General features: G+C 45.0%; 1 protein-coding gene across 5 annotated transcripts in view; it reads right to left on the bottom strand.

Annotated features, from left to right (window-relative positions):
- The window catches only part of IQANK1 (IQ motif and ankyrin repeat containing 1), a 116,005-nt gene that overhangs the window by 9,510 nt on the left and 84,007 nt on the right, over nucleotides 1-22,488 (bottom strand). For all 5 annotated transcript variants that reach the window (XM_078851354.1, XM_078851356.1, XM_078851355.1 and 2 more), the window contains 4 exons: nucleotides 12,518-12,626; nucleotides 11,314-11,410; nucleotides 9,787-9,921; nucleotides 9,229-9,357 (listed from right to left, as the gene is read on the bottom strand). In XM_078851354.1, coding sequence (XP_078707480.1) covers nucleotides 9,229-9,357; nucleotides 9,787-9,921; nucleotides 11,314-11,410; nucleotides 12,518-12,626 — 470 coding nt within the window. The remainder of the gene's footprint in view (nucleotides 1-9,228; nucleotides 9,358-9,786; nucleotides 9,922-11,313; nucleotides 11,411-12,517; nucleotides 12,627-22,488) is intronic.

Below are 22,488 nucleotides of genomic sequence, written 5' to 3'. Positions count from 1 at the left end.
GTGCCAGCAATGCCCCTCTGCCATGTACATTGGTCAAACTGGACAGTCTCTACGTAAAAGAATAAATGGACACAAATCAGATGTCAAGAATTATAACATTCATAAACCAGTCGGAGAACACTTCAATCTCTCTGGTCACGCAATCACAGACATGAAGGTCGCTATCTTAAAACAAAAAAACTTCAAATCCAGACTCCAGCGAGAAACTGCTGAATTGGAATTCATTTGCAAATTGGATACTATTAATTTAGGCTTAAATAGAGACTGGGAGTGGCTAAGTCATTATGCAAGGTAGCCTGTTTCCTCTTGCTTTTTCCTACCCCCCCCCCCCAGATGTTCTGGTTTAACTTGGATTTAAACCTGGAGAATGGTCAGTTTAGATGAGCTATTACCAGCAGGAGAGTGAGTTTGTGTGTGTATGGGGGTGGGGGGGATGTGAGAAAACCTTGATCTATGCAGGAAATAGCCCGACTTGATTATGTAAAGAGTTGTCACTTTGGATGGGCTAGCACCAGCAGGAGAGTGAATTTGTGTGGGGGGGTGGAGGGTGAGAAAACCTGGATTTGTGCTGGAAATGGCCCACCTGTTGATCACTTTAGATAAGCTATTACCAGCAGGACAGTGGGGTGGGAGGAGGTATTGTTTCATGATTTCTGTGTGTATATAAAGTCTGCTGCAGTTTCCACGGTAAACATCTGATGAAGTGAGCTGTAGCTCACGAAAGCTCATGCTCAAATAAATTGGTTAGTCTCTAAGGTGCCACAAGTACTCCCAGTCTGTGAGTTGGATGTATTGAGATGTGGAAATATGTATCTTGTAGGTCGAGGGCTCAAAACCAGTCCCCCTGTTCCAGAGCTGGGATTATTGTGCCTAAGGTGACCATCTTGAATTTTTGGAAGTGTACAAATTTGTTGAGTTTTTGTAGGTCTAGTATCGGTCACCATCCACCACTTTTCTTCTGGGTTAGGAAACAGTGAGAATAAAAACCCTTCCCTCTGTATTGTGTGGGTACTGGTTCCACGGCACCTAGCTGTAGATGACAATCTACTTCCTGTCTTTAAAGTTGCTCATGCGAAGGGTCCCTGCAGAGATAGGGGGTAGGGGAGCAAGAAGTAAAAGGGATGGAATAGCCCGACTGAACTATTTCTAAGACCCAATGTAATATGCTCCCAATGTAATATGCTCCCAAGCTTGGTAAAAATGCTGTAGACAGTGACCAAATAGGCAGGTAGGTGCTGGTGTAAAGGGGAGGTTGTTCAGATCCTCGACCAAGCCTTCAAAACTGTGGTTTGTTTCCTGATGGTTGTGATGCCGCTTGTTGTAATTGTGTCTGGCGTTGTCAAGGTGGTCTATTTCTGCGTCTGGCCGCCTTGTAAGGTCTGGATTGAGGGTGGGTGTATTGAGTATCCCTGTTTCTTTGGTATGGTTGATACCGCTTCCTTTTTTGGGGGTGGTGTATATATGACAAGTATACACAGGGTCACCCAAGAGTTCTTTATGGTGTGTAGGACGAAACAGTTTGTCCTTATTGAAAGGTAGGTCTTCAACCTTTAGTTGAAGCTCTTTTGGTATGCAGATACAAGGGACTTGAAAACACAGGGGAAGAAGGACAGTCATGGATATACATAGGGAAAACACATCTCTAAGAACTTCAATTACTGTCCAGAGAAGTAACTTTTCTATCTTCTTCAAATGCTTGTCCCTATGTGTATTCCACTTCAGGTGACTTCCCAGCAGTAATCTAACTATGGTGGTGATTTATTGGGGTTCTAAGAACAGACTGAAGAACTGCCCTAACAAAAGAAGCATTTGGCCTAGATGCCTCCACCAACGCATACCATCTTCTTAAAGTCTGTATAGAGTCCCACAGGATAGCCTTACAGAGTTTAACTATGAGAACATTCTTATGAGAGGCTATTGAGGATGCTTGGGCCCTTGTCAAATGAGCTCTAACACTGGTTGGTGGATCAAGTTTGGCTAACTCATAACACAAGATAGATAATACAATTCAAAATCCATTTGACAGTCTTTGGGTAGAATCGGAGAACCTTTCATTCTCTCAGTGAATGAAACTAAGTCTCAGGGAGGATCTAAATTGTTTTGTTCTCTGGAGGTAAAGGGCTAAAGCTCTCCAAACATCTAAAGTATATAACTTGGCCTCATCCCTATTAGTGTGAGGATTCAGACAATCCGGGTAAAAGGATAATCTGATTTAGATGGAATTCAGACACAATCTTGGATATGAACTTAGGGTGTGGCCTGAGGGAGACGTTGTCTTGGAGAAAATCTATACAAGGATGGTAAATCATAAGAACTCTTAACCCTCCCACTTTTCTTGCTGATATTGTTGCTATAAGAAAGAGAGTATTCACTGATAGGTGAAGGAAAGGACATGAAGCCAGTGGTTTGAAGGCTGATGCTGTAAGATCTGTTAATAGTATAGGAAGGTCCGATGCTGGTGTATGTTCTACAACAAGTGGAAATACCCTTAGAAATCTAGATGTGGTAGGGTGGGAAAATACTGAAGAATGACTATATATGGGTGGAAGGCACTAGTGACCACCAAGAGTACCCTGAGAAGACAGAGTGAGAGACAGAGTTCTTCAGTGAAAGTATATAGCCTAAAATGTCAGGTAGTTGATATTGTAATGGAAGAAGTTCACGATGGTCACACCAAGAAACAAATCTTTTCCACTTCAAACTGTACATTTTTCTTATGGATCCTTTCTACTGTTTATCAAGATAATATGCTCTTTGCAGATATAAACTAAGGTAAGTTAGATGTATTTCAGGTTTGTAGGGCCTGATGAAATTCATCCTAGAGTACTTAAGGAACTAACTGAAGCAATCGCTGAACCATTAGCATTATCTTTGATAACTCATACAGGATGGGTGAGGTCCCAGAGGACTAAAGAAGGGCAAACACAGTACCAATCTTTAAAAAGAGAAACAAAGAGAACTGAGGGAATTATAAACTAGTCAGCCTAACTTCAAGGCAATAGGTGATAAGTAATAGCCATCAAGGATTCATCAAGAATAAATCACAGAATCATAGATTTGTAGGACTGAAAGGGACCTCAAGAGGTCATCTAATCCAATTCCCTGCACTTGTGGCAGGACTAAATATTATGTAGACTATTCCTGACAGGTGTTTGTCTAACCTGCTCTTAATCTCCAATGATGGAGATTCCATAACCTCCCTAGGGAATTGATTTCTGTGCTTTACTACCCTGACAGTTAGGAATTTTTTCCTAATGTCCAACCTACACTGTCCTTGCTGCAATTTAAGCCCATTGCTTCTTGTTCTACCCTCAGAGGTTGAGGAGAACAATTTTTCTCCCTCATTGTAACAACCTTTTATGTACTTGAAAACTGTTACGTCCCCTCTGAGCCTTTTCTCCAGACTTAACAAACCCAGTTTTTTCAATCTTTCCTCATAGGTCATATTTTCTAGACCTTTAATCATTTTTGTTGCTCTTCTCTGGACTTTCTCCAATTTGTCCACATCTTTCCTAAAATGTGGTGCCCAGAACTGGACACAATACTCCAGTTGAGGCCTAATCAGTGCAGAGCAGAATTACTTCTCATGTCTTGCTTACAACACTTCTGCTAAAACATGACAAGCCAACCTAATTTTCTTCTTTGACAGCGTTGCTGGCCTAGTGGATTGGGCAGGAAGCAGTAGATCTGATATATCTTGATTTTAATGAGGCTTTTGACACAGTCTCACATGACTAGATGACCCCTTGAGATCCCTTCAAGCCCCACATTCCTCTGACTCTATGATTCTACATTCTTTCTAGTTCTGACATCCACCCAAAAACCAAGCAGTCAGGTGGAGGGAGGACAGATTAGGGATGATGAATCCCTTCCCTCATTCTGAGACAGGACATCTGGCATCAGAGGTCAAGTGAACAAATGAAAATGTTCTGGGAACCAATACTATCTCAGTCACACAAGGGCCACTAGGATAACTAGTGCTTTGTCCTGTTTGATCTTTTGTAATACTCTGGGAAGTAATGGGATCAGTGCACAGGCATGCATCATTTTGTGACAAAGAGATCAGGAGTGCATCTGCCAGAGAACCTGGACTCTGACCCTCTCTGGAACAAAATATCCCACACTTATGGAAGATAAAGTGACTCACTGACTTCTGAATCTTTCACTCATGTTCTGGGGAGAAGTGTCTGCTAAAATTGTCTGCCAATACATTGTGAATACCTGACAGGTATATGTGCTGACAGGTTGATGCAGTGGTGTATGCACCTGTTCCATAATCATAAACAACAATGCCATGCAAACACCTGTTCTCACTTTCAGATGACATGGTAAACAAGAAGCGGGCAGCATTATCTCCTGCAAATGTAAACAAACTTGTTTGTCTGAGAGATTGGCTGAACAAGAAGTAGGACTGAGTGGACTTGTAAGCTCTAAAGGTTTATATTGTTTTATTTTTGAATGCAGTTATTTTTGGTACATAACTCTACATTTCTAAGTTCTAAGTAATGATAATACAAGTTCTGTAGTGCAATCTCTTTAAATGAATTGAAAAATACTAATTATTTTATTTTTACTGTGCACATATTTATAATATAAAGTGATCACTGTAGACTTTGTATTCTGTGTTGTAATTGAAATCAATATATTTGAAAATGTAGAAAACATCCAAAATATTTATAAAATGGTATTCTATTATTGTTTAACAGCACGATTAATCATTATTAATTTTTTTAATCACTTGAGAGCCCTAGAATTAATTTGAGTTTAAGGTCCATGTTCTTTTTGGCTCTCAGTTTCAAACCCAGGCAATGGGAACACTTCTGAAGAATGTGTCCCTCTCCTAGGCAGCAGATACACTTTGCGTGGCTGTCCATTATAGAGAAGGCGGCTCCACACAAGACACACCGCTTACACCCGGGTGAACCAGGCATAAGAATGAGAGTGTAGCTTCCCTGAGGGGGAGGGAGGGAAAACAGGAGAACGAACTAATAATTTTTTTTGTTTTAGGAGGAAGAAACAGAAAAGGGAAAGTAAGGAACTAAAAACATTGAGAAGAAAAACAGGTAAGATACTCTCTAAATAACAATGTGAGCTCTGCTAAGTGTTCTGTTCCAGAGTTCAGGTGGTAGAGAAGGAACTGGGGGTCGTCAGACCACACGGCGCTATATATAAGACACGTGCATAGCACGAGAGAGGGGAGGTGTGCATGTGCGGTCTGACAGGCACTGCTATTGAAGATCTCTGACTCCAGATGCAAAGGCGCGATCACACCTACAGTGGAGCACCCAAGGGGACATCTGAGTGTATCTGAGTGTTTGTTGTGAGGACAGTTTGACCGTGTGCTTGATTGGTTGTTTGAAAAGGGCGGGAACTGGGAGTGCTTTGTTCCAGGTGAGCCTTAAGTGGGCCTGACTGTATAAAAAGCCAGTCAGCTGCGAACCAGCTGAGCAGCGAACAGAAGGAGTTTGCCTGGGAGTTCACCCGGGGAGAGCCCACTGAGGCTTACATCTGGCCGGCTTCTCTGAGTAGTTACTACAACTCCTGAGGAAGCTCGTAGAAGGAAGGTAATATGGATGGGGAGCGTTCAGCTGTTGTGACCTGCACTGGATGTGCCATGTTTGTCTTTCTTCCACAGGACAGAAGCGACTTTGTCGGTACAAAGTGCAAGCTGGTCTCCATATTGGAAGAGAAGGTTCAAGGTGCATAGACAATCCAGGAAGTTTTTGGAAAGCGTAGGGAACAATTTCCTGGTGCAAGTGCTAGAGGAGCCAACTGGGGGGAAGCTTTTCTTGACCTGCTGCTCACAAACCGGGAAGAATTAGTGGGGGAAGCAAAAGTGGATGGGAACCTGGGAGGCGGTGACCATGAGTTGGTTGAGTTCAGGATCCTGACACAGGGAAGAAAGGTAAGCAGCAGGATACGGACCCTGGACTTCAGGAAAGCAGACATCGATGCCCTCAGGGAACGGATGGGTAGGATCCCCTGGGGGACTAACATGAAGGGGAAAGGAGTCCAGGAGAGCTGGCTGTATTTCAAGGAATCCCTGTTGAGGTTACAGGGACAAACCATCCTGATGTGTCGAAAGAATAGTTAATATGGCAGGCGACCAGCTTGGCTTAACGGTGAAATCCTAGCGGATCTTAAACATAAAAAAGAAGCTTACAAGAAGTGGAAGGTTGGACATACGACCAGGGAAGAGTATAAAAATATTGCTTGGGCATGTAGGAATGAAATCAGGAGGGCCAAATCGCACCTGGAGCTGCAGCTAGCGAGAGATGTCAAAAGTAACAAGAAGGGTTTCTTCAGGTATGTTGGCAACAAGAAGAAAGCCAAGGAAAGTGTGGGCCCCTTAATGAATGAGGGAGGCAACCTAGTGACAGAGGATGTGGAAAAAGCTAATGTACTCAATGCTTTTTTTGCCTCTGTCTTCACGAACAAGGTCAGCTCCCAGACTCCTGCACTGGGCATCACAACATGGGGAATAGATGGCCAGCCCTCTGTGGAGAAAGCGGTGGTTAGGGACTATTTAGAAAAGCTGGACGTGCACAAGTCCATGGGGCCGGACGAGTTGCATCCGAGAGTGCTAAAGGAATTGGCGGCTGTGATTGCAGAGCCATTGGCCATTATCTTTGAAAGCTTGTGGCGAACGGGGGAAGTCCCGGATGACTGGAAAAAGGCTAATGTAGTGCCAATCTTTAAAAAAGGGAAGAAGGAGGATCCTGGGAACTACAGGCCAGTCAGCCTCACCTCAGTCCCCGGAAAAATCATGGAGCAGGTCCTCAAAGAATCAATCCTGAAGCACTTACGTGAGAGGAAAGTGATCAGGAACAGTCAGCATGGATTCATCAAGGGAAGGTCATGCCTGACTAATCTAATTGCCTTCTATGATGAGATTACTGGCTCTGTGGATGAAGGGAAAGCAGTGGATGTATTGTTTCTTGACTTTAGCAAAGCTTTTGACACGGTCTCCCACAGTATTCTTGTCAGCAAGTTATAGTATGGGCTGGATGAATGCACTATAAGGTGGGTAGAAAGTTGGTTAGATTGTCGGACTCAACAGGTAGTGGTCAATGGCTCCATGTCTAGTTGGCAGCCGCTGTCAAGTGGAGTGCCCCAGGGGTCAGTCCTGGGGCCGGTTTTGTTCAATATCTTCATAAATGATCTGGAGGATGGTGTGGATTGCACTCTCAGCAAATTTGCAGATGATACTAAACTGGGAGGAGTGGTAGATACGCTGGAGGGCAGGGATAGGATACAGAAGGACCTAGACAAATTGGAGGATTGGGCCAAAAGAAATCTGATGAGGTTCAATAAGGATAAGTGCAGGACTCTGCACTTAGGATGGAAGAACCCAATGCACAGCTACAGACTAGGGACCGAATGGCTAGGCAGCAGTTCTGCGGAAAAGGACCTAGGGGTGACAGTGGACGAGAAGCTGGATATGAGTCAGCAGTGTGCCCTTGTTGCCAAGAAGGCCAATGGCATTTTGGGATGTATAAGTAGGGGCATAGCGAGCAGATCGAGGGACGTGATCGTCCCCCTCTATTCGCCATTGGTGAGGCCTCATCTGGAGTACTGTGTCCAGTTTTGGGCCCCACACTACAAGAAGGATGTGGATAAATTGGAGAGAGTCCAGCGAAGGGCAACAAAAATTATTAGGGGTCTGGAACACATGACTTATGAGGAGAGGCTGAGGGAACTGGGATTGTTTAGTCTGCAGAAGAGAAGAATGAGGGGGGATTTGATAGCTGCTTTCAACTACCTGAAAGGGGGTTCCAGAAAGGATGGCTCTAGACTGTTCTCAGTGGTAGAAGAGGACAGGACAAGGGGTAATGGTCTCAAGTTGCAGTGGGGGAGGTTTAGGTTGCATATTAGGAAAAACTTTTTCACTAGGAGGGTGGTGAAACACTGGAATGCGTTACCTAGGGAGGTAGTAGAATCTCCTTCCTTAGAAGTTTTTAAGGTCAGGCTTGACAAAGCCCTGGCTGGGATGATTTCATTGGGGATCGGTCCTGCTTTGAGCAGGAGGTTGGACTAGATGACCTCCTGAGGTCCCTTCCAACCCTGATATTCTATGATGCTATGATCACTCAAAGAAGAATTTGCAGATATTATTGCAAGCAGCTCCAAGAGTTCTTCAGTTTATAGAATCATAGAATCATAGAATATCGGGGTTGGAAGGACCTCAGGAGGTCATCTAGTCCACCCCTGCTCAAAGCAGGACCAATCCCCAACTAAATCAATTAATTCCTTCAGCTTCTTGGAGTGAATACCATCAGGCCCTGCTGACTATAATACATTCAAACTAGTCAGAAGACCTTCGACATGTTCTTTGCTTATCCTAATCTGCATCCCTTCCTCTTTATTGTCTATGATAAGATCATTGGTTGTCTGGGCACATTATTTTTGTGTGTGAAGACTGAAGCAAAGTAGGCATTGAGCAGGTCTGCTTCTCTATCATCTTCCATTACCAGCTCACCATCCCTGATCACTCTGTTTTGTCTGACATATTTATAGAGCCCCTTCTACATGATATTCTCTGTACCTAGAACACTGACAATACATCCTATAAGCTATCAGGGGAAGCTGGTGGTTTTGGCACTCAAGAGACATGGCAGTGGTTTGAGTTTATGATTATGAGATAAGCCCATTTACTGGATGTCTCTTAGACAAGACAGTTAAAGTTGACATTTAAAAAGTCATTGTTAAGTTTCAGAATCAAAGGCAGCCTTGACTGAATAGCACAATTCACACACCTGATTGGGCATCAAGAGTGGGATTTGCAGAAAACTTTACTTAGGGTGCAGGAATTTCTCAAACTCTACCCTGGACTGTTATGTGCCAGTGTTGGGGTGGCTGATGTGACAGTCTCATCCCCGAGCTTGAAAAGGGTAAATATTCCAGCAATCTTTTGGCCTTTTCCCAGAATTATAAGGGGAGGCGGCCAAAGGGCTGGAGGTGCCAGTCCCTCACCCCTAGATATCTACAGCTAGATACTATTTGTCCCTGGCTCTCATAACATTAGTATCTGAGAATGGTGGGAGATAGGGCTCTGGGGTAGAGGTGCTCAGCCTTCTCCCTGGCTTCCCAGGCTGGGAGGGGACAAGGCTGATATGGGCCAAGGGATTGGCACATTCCTACATCCCCAAGCTGGGAGGGAATAGGGTCGGAAGAGGTGCCATTTCTCCACTGAAGCTCATGGAGTTTACCATACCCACAAATTCTTACCTTTCATTCTGCAGTATCTGCTTGCTCAGAATTGCCTCTGCCAGTCCAGACTCTATTCTCTCCAACTGTCTCTTCACGGCATCAAACATGTTCACTTCCATCATGTCAAACACCACTGGCTTTCCATACCTAAGGGCAGAGGTCTGAATGGTTGATCATATGTACTACAGGACAGTCCAAGGTCCTTAATACAAAAGATAAACAAAACAAATCTCTGTCTCTCTCGATAATGATGGGTCTCAAGTATTACATGTATGGACAGCCTTCCCTTTAGCACAATGTGGAAAGGGGACTGGGGAGAAAAGGCCCCTCACTCAGCCAGCATTCCCTTTTGTGAAAGACGACCAGAAATACTAACTGTGAAGGTAGTGCAGCTACTTCCCCAGGCAGAGGGTATCAAAAAGCAACTTACTCCCTCACAGCCACATGCACTACCAGCTAATTGTGTTATTCCTCCAGCTCACTCATATGTGCACTCTTAGATGATCAGGAACACCAACCTATGCTGTGTCCAAGCCTGCCATCCTGCCCTCCCATTCCTGGTGCTCTGCCACCTACCGGAGGGCCCCCAGCAAGGCCAATCGAATGGTCTCCATGTTCATATCATTTGGGTTCAGTGTGTTCAAGTAATTTGTGTCTCGATACCGCAGGAAAGTTGCAGCCTGTCCAGATGGATCAATGATTAATGGCCATCTGTATGTGAAGATGAGACAGAGACACCCATCATTAGTGGGGACAGGGAACTAAGCGTCTGAACTAGAGCTGAAAGACCAAATACCAAAACCCAATACAACCAGCAAATATTCCCCCTACACCTGCTGGAGAAGTAGCAACACCAGACATTCCCTCCAGCCCTGCAGGGAGGAACATGGTGTTACCCCGGAATTTGATATTCCTGCATGTAGCCCAGAACTTGACAGTACTGCAGTAAGCAATTTTGTATGTTCAGCCACTGCCAGCTGAAAACCAAACATCACATCGCTAGGAATAATCTTAGGCCTTTGTGAGACAAGGTCAGACAACTGCATACTTGCAGTTTGTTAATCAGAATGGGAGGATGAGACAGAAAGTTATGGAAGAGAGTGAGGTAAGAGCAACCTTGGTTTTAGGTGCTGCTGACGTATTGTTGTTATGGCTGGAAATATTAGAAATGTTTTGAGATAATGAGTAGTTTGCTGAAATTAGGAGAATTAGTGGAACCTGTAGGGGTTATGATGCTGACCCACTAGGAGTCACTATAGGTTACGTGCTTTGTTAGAGATAGCTATAAAAGATTAGGTAAAAGTAAATACCTCTGAGCAGTCCAAGGGAGCTTTTCTTTGGGCAAGGAGCTGACATCTAAACTCCCCGTCAGCTGGACAGAAAGAGGGCCCCTGGAAGCCTGGATGGTGATCACGTGAAACCATCTCAGACTGTGGGTAACTATATCTGGGATGTCTTAAACCTATTGCGTATGTGTATGTGTGCTTAATATCTAATAAATCGTAATTTTGGATAAGAGCACACTTGCTTGTATCAATCATTTATCAGATGGAAGCACTGTGTTCCCATTGATTTATTCCTAACACCGCCTGGAGAGAAACAATTAAGTTACCCCAGCTTTGGGTTCTGAGAAACCCCAGGTAACACTGGTGGCACCAGGGAGATGATCCCTCCTTAAAAACCTTCTTATGCCATTCTCAGAAGGGAGTCTAAAATAAAGCCACTCCATATGTCTCCTTCCTCCTTTAGGTTTCCTTCCTCTTCTCCATTTTTCTCTCTTCCTTTAGGTTGTAAGGTGATCAGGGAATACAATAATTGTGTGTCTTGTACCAGAGCTGAGCAGATTTCATGTATTTAACAAATAAATAGAATTATTAATACCAACAATAAAAGGGTCTTCTTCACCATGGGATATAATGGTACTAGTCCAACAGCCCACTACATCAGGGCTGCTTAATGGCAAGAGGTGTATCAGTACTTTTAGGTCAGTCTCTTTGCGAAGGCTCTCTTCCTCAGAGTTGAGGGGAAGCAGCATTGTTGTTAAGACATTTCTGCTGGATACAAACATGACAGCAAGTATGACCATTGTCTTTTCTAACTCACCGTCCATCTGAATGGATTTTGCCTCCCACATCCTTCAATAGCACATCATCAAGCTCCTGTATGGAGCACTTCAGCCCTTGGAATTCATTCCCCACCCCTAGTAAAGGATAGAGAAAGCACTGAATAGCATTATCTATTCTACACAAAAAACAGCAAGAACATTAATGTTGAATGGTTAAGCACTTCCAAGGAAAGTGGTGCAAATCCCTTCAGTAAAACTATTATTGATTTTTTTTATTACCATACTGCCACTTCCCTTGGAAGAGGAGTCCATAACCTAATAACACTCACAGTCAGGAAAATTTCCCAGATATTAACCTAACTTCTCCCTTTCTTAATTTCATTCTATTGCCCTTGGTATACCTACTTGGACTAGTCAACATTTCTTCTTCCTCCTTGGTGTTTATGCCCTTTGGAGATTTGAATCTTCATAGACACAGATTATAAAGACAGAAAAGAACATTGGAATCATCTAATTTGACTTTCTGCATAATACAGACCACGGAACATCACCCAGTAACTCTTTCATAAAGGCCAGTAATTTCTGTTCCCCATGTAGATACTTATAGACTGCGAACAAATCCGCCGTTTGGGTTCTCATACTGGAATTTAAGGGCCTACATTGGATATTTTAGCTCAAATACAAGATTTAAGCACCAAATGTAGGTGACAAGGTTTGAAAATATGCTTAGAACTATAAAAGACATAACAAAGTTGTATTGTATCCTCCACCCCAGACAAAGTCTATCGTGGCCAGAGGCTGCTCATTTCCTAACCCATCACAAGCAAGGTTTCTCCAGGAACACACCTGAGGTCAGATAGGGCAGAGCGGCACTGATCGCCTCTTAACCACCCATAGTAGCGAGAAAGAACTCAACAATATCTGTCCACTGTCTCTAAGTTTAGCATCTTTTTTCCTAACAGTTTTAGTCTTAATAATTAATATAGTTAATGAAGTGTCTTGTGCCCAGCTGGCACGATCTTGGAGTTTTTTTAGTTCTGACTAGTGGCTCATTGTAGAGGAACTTTCCTACGTGGTGAAAGGATTCCAATCTCATATTCATGGAGCACGTGCACCCCATGAGTAGGATCCATATGAACAAAGACTTAAAGAACTACAGATACACCTGGGTCCTGATCAAGAACCTCCCTCTTCCCCCAATTTTACTCTATCAAGCAGTTCATGACCAAGGCCTAAACCTACCTTCCTGAGTCTGTTCTCGCAACCTGAGCCTGGCCAGGGACAGTTTCTCCTCTGCTTTCTCAGCAGCCAGACGTAGAGTCTCCACCAACTTCTCTGCATCACCAATTGCCTAAAGTAAGGAAATGCATTAGGACAAGTTTTTCATAGATTTTAAGGCCAAATGGGACTATTGGATCATTTAATCTGAACTCTGTATAAAAAACAGGCCACAGAATTTCATTCCAGTACTGAGCTCACCAATACAGTATACAGAAATAAAATCACCACTCTTTTACTTACTACTTCCCTATACACCTAAGGATTGCATTAGACCGTTTTGAAACAGCATCACACTGGGAGCTCATGTTCAATTGCTTGTCCACTATGACCCTTAAATCCTTTTCAGAGTCACTGATTTCCGGGATACAGAATGGGGGATTGTAATAGGGGCTGCTTTCTTTGTTTCTAGAGATATGACCTTCCATTTATCTTTGTTATAACATTTTGTTTGAATGGGCCCAGTTTACCAGGCAATCCACTTCACCCCCTATGACTCTCCTGTCCTGGTCATTTTTTACCACTCTACTAATCTTTGTATTATCCGCAAATCTAATCAGTATTATTGGTAGTCCATCCCTGGCGATGACGACGATATTGTCATAGTTCTCATATATGGCTACGCATATGACTCTGAATCCTGATGCACAGAGTGAACTGCACTGAGAGGGCATGGGAAGTCTGTATCTATGGGGTGTGATTATGCAGCTCTGTGGTGCCTTTCACATGCAGCCTGGAGATAATTTCGTGATTCTTTAGATTATCTTTGAAGTGCTTATACGGACAATGCTTCTTTCTTTTGCCCTGACTCAGCTCCCCAAACAAGATCTGTTTTGGGAGACAGTGGTCTTCCATTCTGAGGACATGCCCGGTCCACCTAACTTATATTCTCAATAAAATTTCCTCAGTGCTGGTTGTGTTTGCTCTCTGAAGGACTTTAATATTCCTGCCAGCGAATGCTCATTATTGGGCGGAGGGAGCACATGTGATATTGCTCAAGTTCTTTAATGTGATGTCTATAAAGAGTCCACGTCTCAGATTCATACAGGAGTGAAGTTAGAACCACTGCACTGTAGATCTTCAATTTGGTGGAGAGACAGATGTTGTGTTGATTAAGAACTTTTGTTTGAAGTCGGCCAAGGGCCTGGCTGGCTCTCCTAATTCTGGAGGAGATTTCCTTATCAAGAGAACTGTCACTTGAGATGGTACTGCCCAAATACTTGAATTGATCCACATTTTTCAACTGTGTACCATGGATGAAGGTGGCTGGCACTGGGGCATTGGAATGAAGTGCTGGCTGAAACAAGACCTCTGTCTTCCAGAGACTGATGGTGAGACTAAAGAGCTGAGATGCTTCAGAAAAATCAATGATGACCCGATGTCTATGAGCCATCAAGGCACAGTCATCTGCGAAAAGTGCCTTGACAAGAAGCCTCTCCAGCATCTTGGTCTTAGCATTGAGTATTCAAAGATCAAAGAGGGAGCCATCAAGTCAATAGTGGATGTATATCCCCTGATCCGAGTCCCTTGTGGCATGGCTGAGGACACAGGCAAAGAACAAGTTGAACAGCACTGGAGCAAGTATGCAGCCTTGCTTCACCCCATTCAAGATTTCAAATGCATCGGAGAAGTCACCACTGTCGAGTACTTGCACTGTCATGTGGTCATGGAACAGACAGATCATAGAATCATAGAATATCAGGGTTGGAAGGGACCCCAGAAGGTCATCTAGTCCAACCCCCTGCTTGAAGCAGGACCAATTCCCAGTTAAATCATCCCAGCCAGGGCTTTGTCAAGCCTGACCTTAAAAACCTCTAAGGAAGGAGATTCTACCACCTCCCTAGGTAACGCATTCCAGTGTTTCACCACCCTCATAGTGAAAAAGTTTTTCCTAATATCCAATCTAAACCTCCCTCACTGCAAATTGAGACCATTACTCCTCGTTCTGTCATCTGCTACCATTGAGAACAGTCTAGAGCCATCCTCTTTGGAACCCCCTTTCAGGTAGTTGAAAGCAGCTATCAAATCCCCCCTCATTCTTCTCCTCTGCAGACTAAACAATCCCAGCTCCCTCAGCCTCTCCTCATAAGTCATGTGTTCCAGACCCCTAATCATTTTTGTTGCCCTTCACTGGACTCTCTCCAATTTATCCACATCCTTCTTGTAGTGTGGGGCTCAAAACTGGACACAGTACTCCAGATGAGGCCTCACCAATGTCGAATAGAGGGGAACGATCACGTCCCTCGATCTGCTCGCTATGCCCCTACTTATACATCCCAAAATGCCATTGGCCTTCTTGGCAACAAGGGCACACTGCTGACTCATATCCAGCTTCTCGTCCACTGTCACCCCTAGGTCCTTTTCCGCAGAACTGCTGCCTAGCCATTCGGTCCCTAGTCTGTAGCTGTGCATTGGATTCTTCCATCCTAAGTGCAGGACCCTGCACTTATCCTTATTGAACTTCATCAGATTTCTTTTGGCCCAATCCTCCAATTTGTCTAGGTCCTTCTGTATCCTATCCCTCCCCTCCAGCATATCTACCACTCCTCCCAGTTTAGTATCATCCGCAAATTTGCTGAGAGTGCAATCTACACCATCCTCCAGATCATTTATGAAGATATTGAACAAAACCGGCCCCAGGACCGACCCCTGGGGCACTCCACTTGACAGCGGCTGCCAACTAGACATGGAGCCATTGATCACTACCCGTTGAGCCCGACAATCTAGCCAGCTTTCTACCCACCTTATAGTGCATTCATCCAGCCCATACTTCCTTAACTTGCTGACAAGAATACTGTGGGAGACCGTGTCAAAAGCTGATGATTTGTATGCACCTTCTTGGGCAGCTCAGTTTATGTAGAATAGCCCATAGGCCCATAGACCCTCTCTGTTGACCGTATCAAAAGCTTTGGTCAAATCTATGAAAACTGCATACAGATCCATGTTCTGCTCTAAACATTTTTCCTGGACCTGCCTTACAACAAAGATCATGTCCATAGTTCTACAACTTGGTCTGAAACCACTCTGCGCTTCTGGCAGATTCTCCTCAGATACGTTTGCAATGAGTCTGTTCAGTAGAATGAGAGCTAAATCAGTGCTGGGGCCAAAGAAAAAGTGTACACCAGGACTGGTTCGATGAGAACAACGAGGACATCTCCAAACTTCTTAGTGACAAGCAGAAAACATTTGTTGAATGGCAGAATGAACTCACTTCCATCTCAAAGAAAGATAGGTTTAAGTACCTATAGAGCAAGGCCCAGTCTGAACGAAGGAGAATGCAGGAGAGTGGTGGGAGAGGAAAGCTGCAGAAGTCCAGCATTACGCAGATACAAACAATGCAAACATGTTCTTTGACTCTCTCAAAGCAGTCTACGGACCATCTAAATCTGGCACAGCCCCCTTAAAGTCAACAGATAGCACAACCCTCAGAGACAAGGTGGGAATCATACAGAGATGGGCTGAATACTTCAGTAGTCTATTCAACAGACCATCCACAGTCGATTGGTGTGTCCTTGACCATTTACCTGAGAAACCCATCAGAGAGGATCTCGATCTCTCTTCATCAGTTGAGGAAGTTATAAAAGCCATCAAAACAACTGAACTCTGGCAAAGCATCTGGAAAGGATGGTATTCCAGCAGAACTGTATAAAGGAGCAGGCCCAAAGTCTATCGAGGTGTTTCATGACATCCTGAGTAGCACTAGAGAGGAAGAAGAAATGCCACAAGACTTCAAAGATGCTATTATTGTATCACTGTTCAAAAAAAGGCAGCAACGCCAACTGCGGAAACTACAGAGGCATTACTCTCCTCTGTACAGCAGGCAGAATATTAGCTCACATTCTACTGAAATCAGTAGTGATTTTACAATTACTTCCAGATCATTGTCAAAAATATTGACTAGCATCAAGCCTAATGCTAATCCCTGCAGAACCTGCTAAAAACACTCCCATTCAATGATGATTCCTCATTGACAACTACTTTGAGTTCTCTCAGTTAGCCAGTTCTTAATTCATGTAATGTGTGCTTTATTGATATTGTATAGTGCCTAAGTATATTACATCTCTGTACTTAGGTTTATCAACCAACATTTTAATCTCCAATTAAATGATATTAGGTTTTTCTGACAAGACAAGACCTAATTTGTTTGCTCCTTTTAGAATATTGACACAATACAGGTTTCAGAGTGGTAGCCGTGTTAGTCTGTATCAGCAAAAATAACGAGGAGTCCTTGTGGCACCTTAGAGACTAACAAATTTATTTGTGCATAAGCTTTCGTGGGCTAGAACCCACTTCACTGGATGCATGGAGTGAAAACACAGGAGCAGGTATAAATACATGAAAGGATGTGGGGTTGCTTTACCAAGTGTGAGGTCAATCTAATGAGTTAAAAATCAATTAACAGCAGGATACCAAGGGAGGAAAAATAACTTTTGAAGTGGTAAGAGAGTGGCCCATTACAGACAGTTGACAAGAAGGTGTGAGTAACAGTAGGGAAAATTAAGTTTAGGTTTTGTAATGACCCAACCACTCCCAGTCTCCATTCAGGCCTAATCTGATAGTATCCAGTTTGCAAATGAATTCCAGTTCTGCAGCTTCACGTTGGAGTCTGTTTTTGAAGTATTTTTGTTGAAGAATTGCCACTTTTAGGTCTGTTTTTGAGTGACCAGAGAGACTGAAGTGTTCTCCTACTGGTTTTTGAATGTTAGGATTCCTGATGTCCATTGTGTCCATTTATTCTTTTGCACAGACTGTCTGGTTTGGCCAATGTACATGGCAGAGGGGCACTGCTGGCATATGATGGCATATATCACATTGGTAGATGCACAGGTGAACGAGCCTCTGATAGTGTGGCTGATGTGATTAGGCCCTATGATGGTGTCCCCTGAATAGATATGTGGACAGAGTTGGCACCGGGGTTTGGTTCCTGGGTTGGTGTTTTTGTTGTGTGGTGTGTAGTTGCTGGTGAGTATTTGCTTCAGGTTGGGGGGGCTGTCTGTAAGCTAGGTCTGACCTGTCTCCCAAGATCTGAGAGTGAGGGATCGTCCTTCAGGATAGGTTGTAGATCCTTGATGATGCGCTGGAGAGGTTCTAGTTTGGGGCTGTAGGTGACAGCTAGTGTCATTCTGTTACTTCCTTTGTTGGGCCTGTCTTGTAGTAGGTGACTACTTGGTATCCTTCTGGCTCTGTCTCTGTTTCACTTCACTAGGTGGGTAGTGCAGTTTTAAGAATGCTTGATAGAGATTCTGTAGGTGTTTGTCTCTGTCTGAGGGATCGGAGCAAATGTGGTTGTATCTTAGAGTTTGGCTGTAGACAATGGATCGTGTGATGTGGTCTGGATGAAAGCTGAAGGCATGTAGGTAAGTATAGCGGTCAGTAGGTTTCTGGTATAGGGTGGTGTTTATGTGACCAGTGCTTATTAGCATTGTGGTGTCTAGGAAGCGGACCTCTTGTGTGGACTGGTCCAGACTGAGGTTGATGGTAGGGTGGAAATAGTTGAAATCTTGGTGGAATTCTTCAAGGGCCTCCTTTCCATGGGTCCAGATGATGAAGATGTCATCAATGTAGCACAAGTAGAGTAGGGGTGTGAGGGGACGAGAGCTGAGGAAGCGTTGTTCTAAGTCAGCCATATAAATGTTGGCATACTGAGGGGCCATGTGGCTTCCCATAACAGTCCCGCTGACTTGAAGGTATAAATTATCCCCAAATCTGAAATAGTTGTGGGGAAGGACAAAGTCACAAAGTTCAACCACCAGGTTTGCCGTGATGGTATCAGGGATGCTATTCCTGATGGCTTGTAATCCATCTTTGTGTGGAATGTTGGTGTAGAGGGCTTCTACATCCATAGTGCCTAGGATGGTGTTTTCAGAAAGATCACCGATGGATTGTAGTTTCCTCAGGAAGTCAGTGGTGTCTCGAAGATAGCTGGGAGTGCTGGTTGCGTAGGGCCTGAGGAGGTAGTCTACATAGCCAGACAATCCTGCTGTCAGGGTGCCAATGCCTGAGATGATGGGGCATCCAGGATTTCCAGGTTTATGGATCTTGGGTAGCAGATAGAATACCCCAGGTCGGGGTTCCAGGGGTGTGTCTGTGCGGATTTGTTCTTGTGCTTTTTCAGGGAGTTTCTTGGGCAGATGGTGTAGTTTCTTTTGGTAACCCTCAGTGGGATCAGAGGGTAATGGCTTGTAGAAAGTGGTGTTGGAGAGCTGCCTAGCAGCCTCTTGTTCATATTCCGACCTATTCATGATGACAACAGCACCTCCTTTGTCAACCTTTTTTATTATGATGTCAGAGTTGTTTCTGAGGCTGTGGATGGCATTGTATTCAGCACGGCTGAGGTTATGGGGCAAGTGATGCTGCTTTTCCACAATTTCAGCCCGTGCACGTCGACGGAAGCACTCTATGTAGAAGTCCATCTGTTGTTTCGACCTTCAGGAGGCGTCCACGCAGAATCCTCTTTGTTGGCAGGAAGCTTCGTGTGTGTTAGTGTGCTGTTCAGTGGTGTGTTAGAAATATTCCTTGAGTCGGAGACGTCGAAAGTAGGATTCTAGGTCACCGCAGAACTGTATCATGTTTGTGGAGGTGGTGGGGCAGAAAGAGGCCCCAAATTATGACAGACTTTTACCACTTCAAAAGTTACTTTTCCTCCCTTGGTATCCTGCTGTTAATTGATTTAACTCATTAGACTGACCTCCCACTTGGTAATAGCAACCCCCCATCCTTTCATGTATTTATACCTGCTCCTGTATTTTCACTCCATGCATCCGATGAAGTGGGTTCTAGCCCACGAAAGCTTATGGCCAATGTGACAAAGCTCTATCCTTGCCTCCGTGGGTCCTGCATTTCCTGGAGGATTTCGCTAGCCTCAGAGGCTCATTGTGACCCTCCACGTAACCCTTCTCTCTCTAGAGACAAGGGTCACAGTCTACTGAGCCATTTTCATCATAAGCCAGCGAGGGAGGTGAGGAGAAGTTATCCTTCCTTGCACAGTCTCTGTTGTCTCCCAGTCTCAGTGATTAATCAGGGGGAAAAGGGGGCGGGGAGCCGAGGCCCACCCTCTACTCTGGGCTCCAGCCCAGGGACCCGAATAGTATCAGCTATGGTAGCTGACCTTTTAGAAACATAACATGTACAATTCCCTGGGCTACTTCCCCCACAGCAGCCCTCATTTCCTCAAGCTCCACTTCACCCTTACCTCAGGGCCTCTTCCTTGTGCCTGATATGGTGTGTACTACTCAGCCTCTCCAACAGTGCAACTTCCTCCCACAGCTCCTGACATGCACCCCCACCTGACTGGCTGGGAGGCTTTTAACTAGTTTCAGCCAGCCCCTGATTGGCTTCAGGTGTCCCAATCAACCTAGCCTTCTCCCTGCCTTCTGGAAAGTTCTTAATTGGCCCCAGGTGTCTTAATTGACCTGGAGCAGCTGCCATTTCACTTATCCTGGTACCAGGGATTTGTTTAGCCTGGAGCTAATATATCTATCTCTCACTACTTTTCTATAGCCATCTGGCCTTGCCCTGTCACATATTCCCCTCCCCCCACTCAACACCATAGAGTTGGGCAACTTGGGACGCCAGGCAGTATGCTCGTGACAGACCATCAGCGTTGCCATGGTGGCATCCAGCCCTGTGCTGTATGCGGAACTGGAATGGTTGGAGGGATAAGAACCACCTGGTGACCCTTGCATGCTTTTCCTTATTCCGCTGCATCCAGTGGAGGGGTGCATGGTCCGTCACAAGAGTAAATCGCCAGCCTAAGCGGTAATAATGCAGTGTCTCCATAGCCCATTTGACAGCAAGGCATTCTCTCTCAACTACTGCATATTTCTGTTCTCTTGGGAGAAGCCTTCTGCTTAGGTAGAGGCTCGGGTGTTCCTCTTCTCCCACCATTTACGACAGAACTGCCCCCCAATCCCACCTCGGAAGTGTCTGTTTGTAAGATAAATTCCCTGTTAAAGTCCGGGTCTATGAGTACGGGGTCATTACAGAGGGCCGTCCGAAGGTCTGTGAATGCCCCCTCTGCTGCGTCGGTCCACTTTACCATGTCTGGACCTCGGGCCTTCACCAGGTCTGTTAGGGGACTTGCCCTAGTGGCGAAGTGGGGAATAAAACGTCTGTAGTAGCCTACCATGCCTAGGAACACAAGGACCTGCTTCTTTCGGGTCGGCCGGGGCCAGTTTTGAATTGCCTCTAGCTTATTTGTTTGGGGCTTCATTATGCCTCTTCCCACAATATATCTCAGGTACCTAGCCTCTGCTAGCCCTATGGCACATTTAGAGGGATTAGCAGTGAGGTCAACCCGCCTTAAGGTGCGCAGTACTGCCTCAACTTTCTCCAAGTGGGTTCCCCAGTCTGGTGTTTGGATGATGACATCATCTAGGTATGCAGCTGCATAACTAGTGTGGGGGCGCAGCAGCTTATCCATGAGGCGCTGGAATGTGGCTGGGCCCCATGGAGCCCAAAAGGGAGGACAGTGTACTGGAATAGCCCATCCGGGTTGGAGAATGCTGTCTTTTCTTTAGCTTCTTTGGTCAGAGGAATCTGCCAGTACCCTTTGGTCAGATCCAGTGTAGTCAAGAATCGGCACTACCCAGTCGGTCAACCAGTTCGTCGATGCGCGGTAGGGGGTGTGCGTCAAACTGGGATGTTTCATTCAGTCGGCGAAAGTCATTACCGAGTCTCATGGTACCGTCTGGTTTAGGCACTAGAACAATTCAGCTGGACCACTGACTGTAAGATTCTTCAATAACCCCATATTCTAACATTTTCTTTACTTCGGCCTTGATTTCTTCTCTTTTGGCTGCTGGAATTCAGTAGGGTCTCAATGTTACCTTGGCTCCAGGGATCGTGCGGATATGGTGCTAGGTCTCAGTCATCCACCCTGGTTTTGTAGAGAACATATCTAGGTTGCGATTAATCATGTTGGCTGCCTCAATCTTTTGGATCGGCGGCAAGTCGGATGATCTCCTCACTTGCTCGTGTAAGTTATCCTCCTGGGGAAGGGTCACCTGCATGACTAAGCATGCCTCTCGATCGTGCCAAGGTTTTAGAACATTGATGTGGTAAATTTGCTCCAATTTCCGGCAGCCTGGCTGCCGCACCTTATAGTTCACCTCTCACATGGCTTCGATTACTTCATAGGGTCCCTCCCTTCATAGGGCCCCATAGGGGCCAACAGTTTACTTTCTGCTGTGGGCACCAGTACCATCACACGATCCCCTGATTGGAACAGTCGAAGCTTCGCTTGGTGGTTATAATGGGTTCGTTGGGTCTCCTGTGCTCTCTCCAAGTGTTCCCGTACAATGGGCGTAACTCAGCCTGTCTGATCTCTCATCTGCAGTGCATGCTCAACTGTGTTCCTTCCAGGATTTGGCTCCTCTTCCCAAACTTCTCTGGCTATATCCAATAGACCCCGAGGGTGGCGCCCATATAGTAGTTTGAATGGAGAGAAACCCGTGGAAGCTTGCGGAACCTCCTGGATGGCGTACATGAGGTAAGGCAATAGGGTATCCCACTCTTTCCCATCCCGGCTCACCACTTTCCTAATCATGGTCTTGATGGTCCTATTGAAACTTTCCACAAGGCCATCTGTTTGTGGGTGGTATACAGAGGTCTGTAGGGCTTGTACATAGAGCAATGAACAGAGATCTTTCATCAACTTGGACACGAAAGGTGTCCCTTGATCAGTCAATATCTCCTTGGGTAGCCCAACCCGGGCAAAGACCTGCACTACCTCCTTAGCTATTGTCTTGGAAGCTGTGTTGCGTAGGGGAACAGCTTCCGGGTACTGGGTTGCATAGTCCAGTACAAGAAGCACATGTTGGTGGCCCCAAGCTGTCTTCTCTAGGGGCCCTACCAGATCCATGGCTATCCATTCAAAAGGAACCTCTATTATTGGAAGAGGTATCAAAGGAGCCTGCAAGTGCGGGCAAGAGCTA

Source organism: Lepidochelys kempii, chromosome 2 (assembly GCF_965140285.1).
Source record: "Lepidochelys kempii isolate rLepKem1 chromosome 2, rLepKem1.hap1, whole genome shotgun sequence".
NCBI classification, from domain to species: domain Eukaryota; kingdom Metazoa; phylum Chordata; order Testudines; family Cheloniidae; genus Lepidochelys; species Lepidochelys kempii.
Note: the sequence above shows the minus strand (reverse complement) of the source record. Positions and strands in the feature narration are given on the sequence as shown.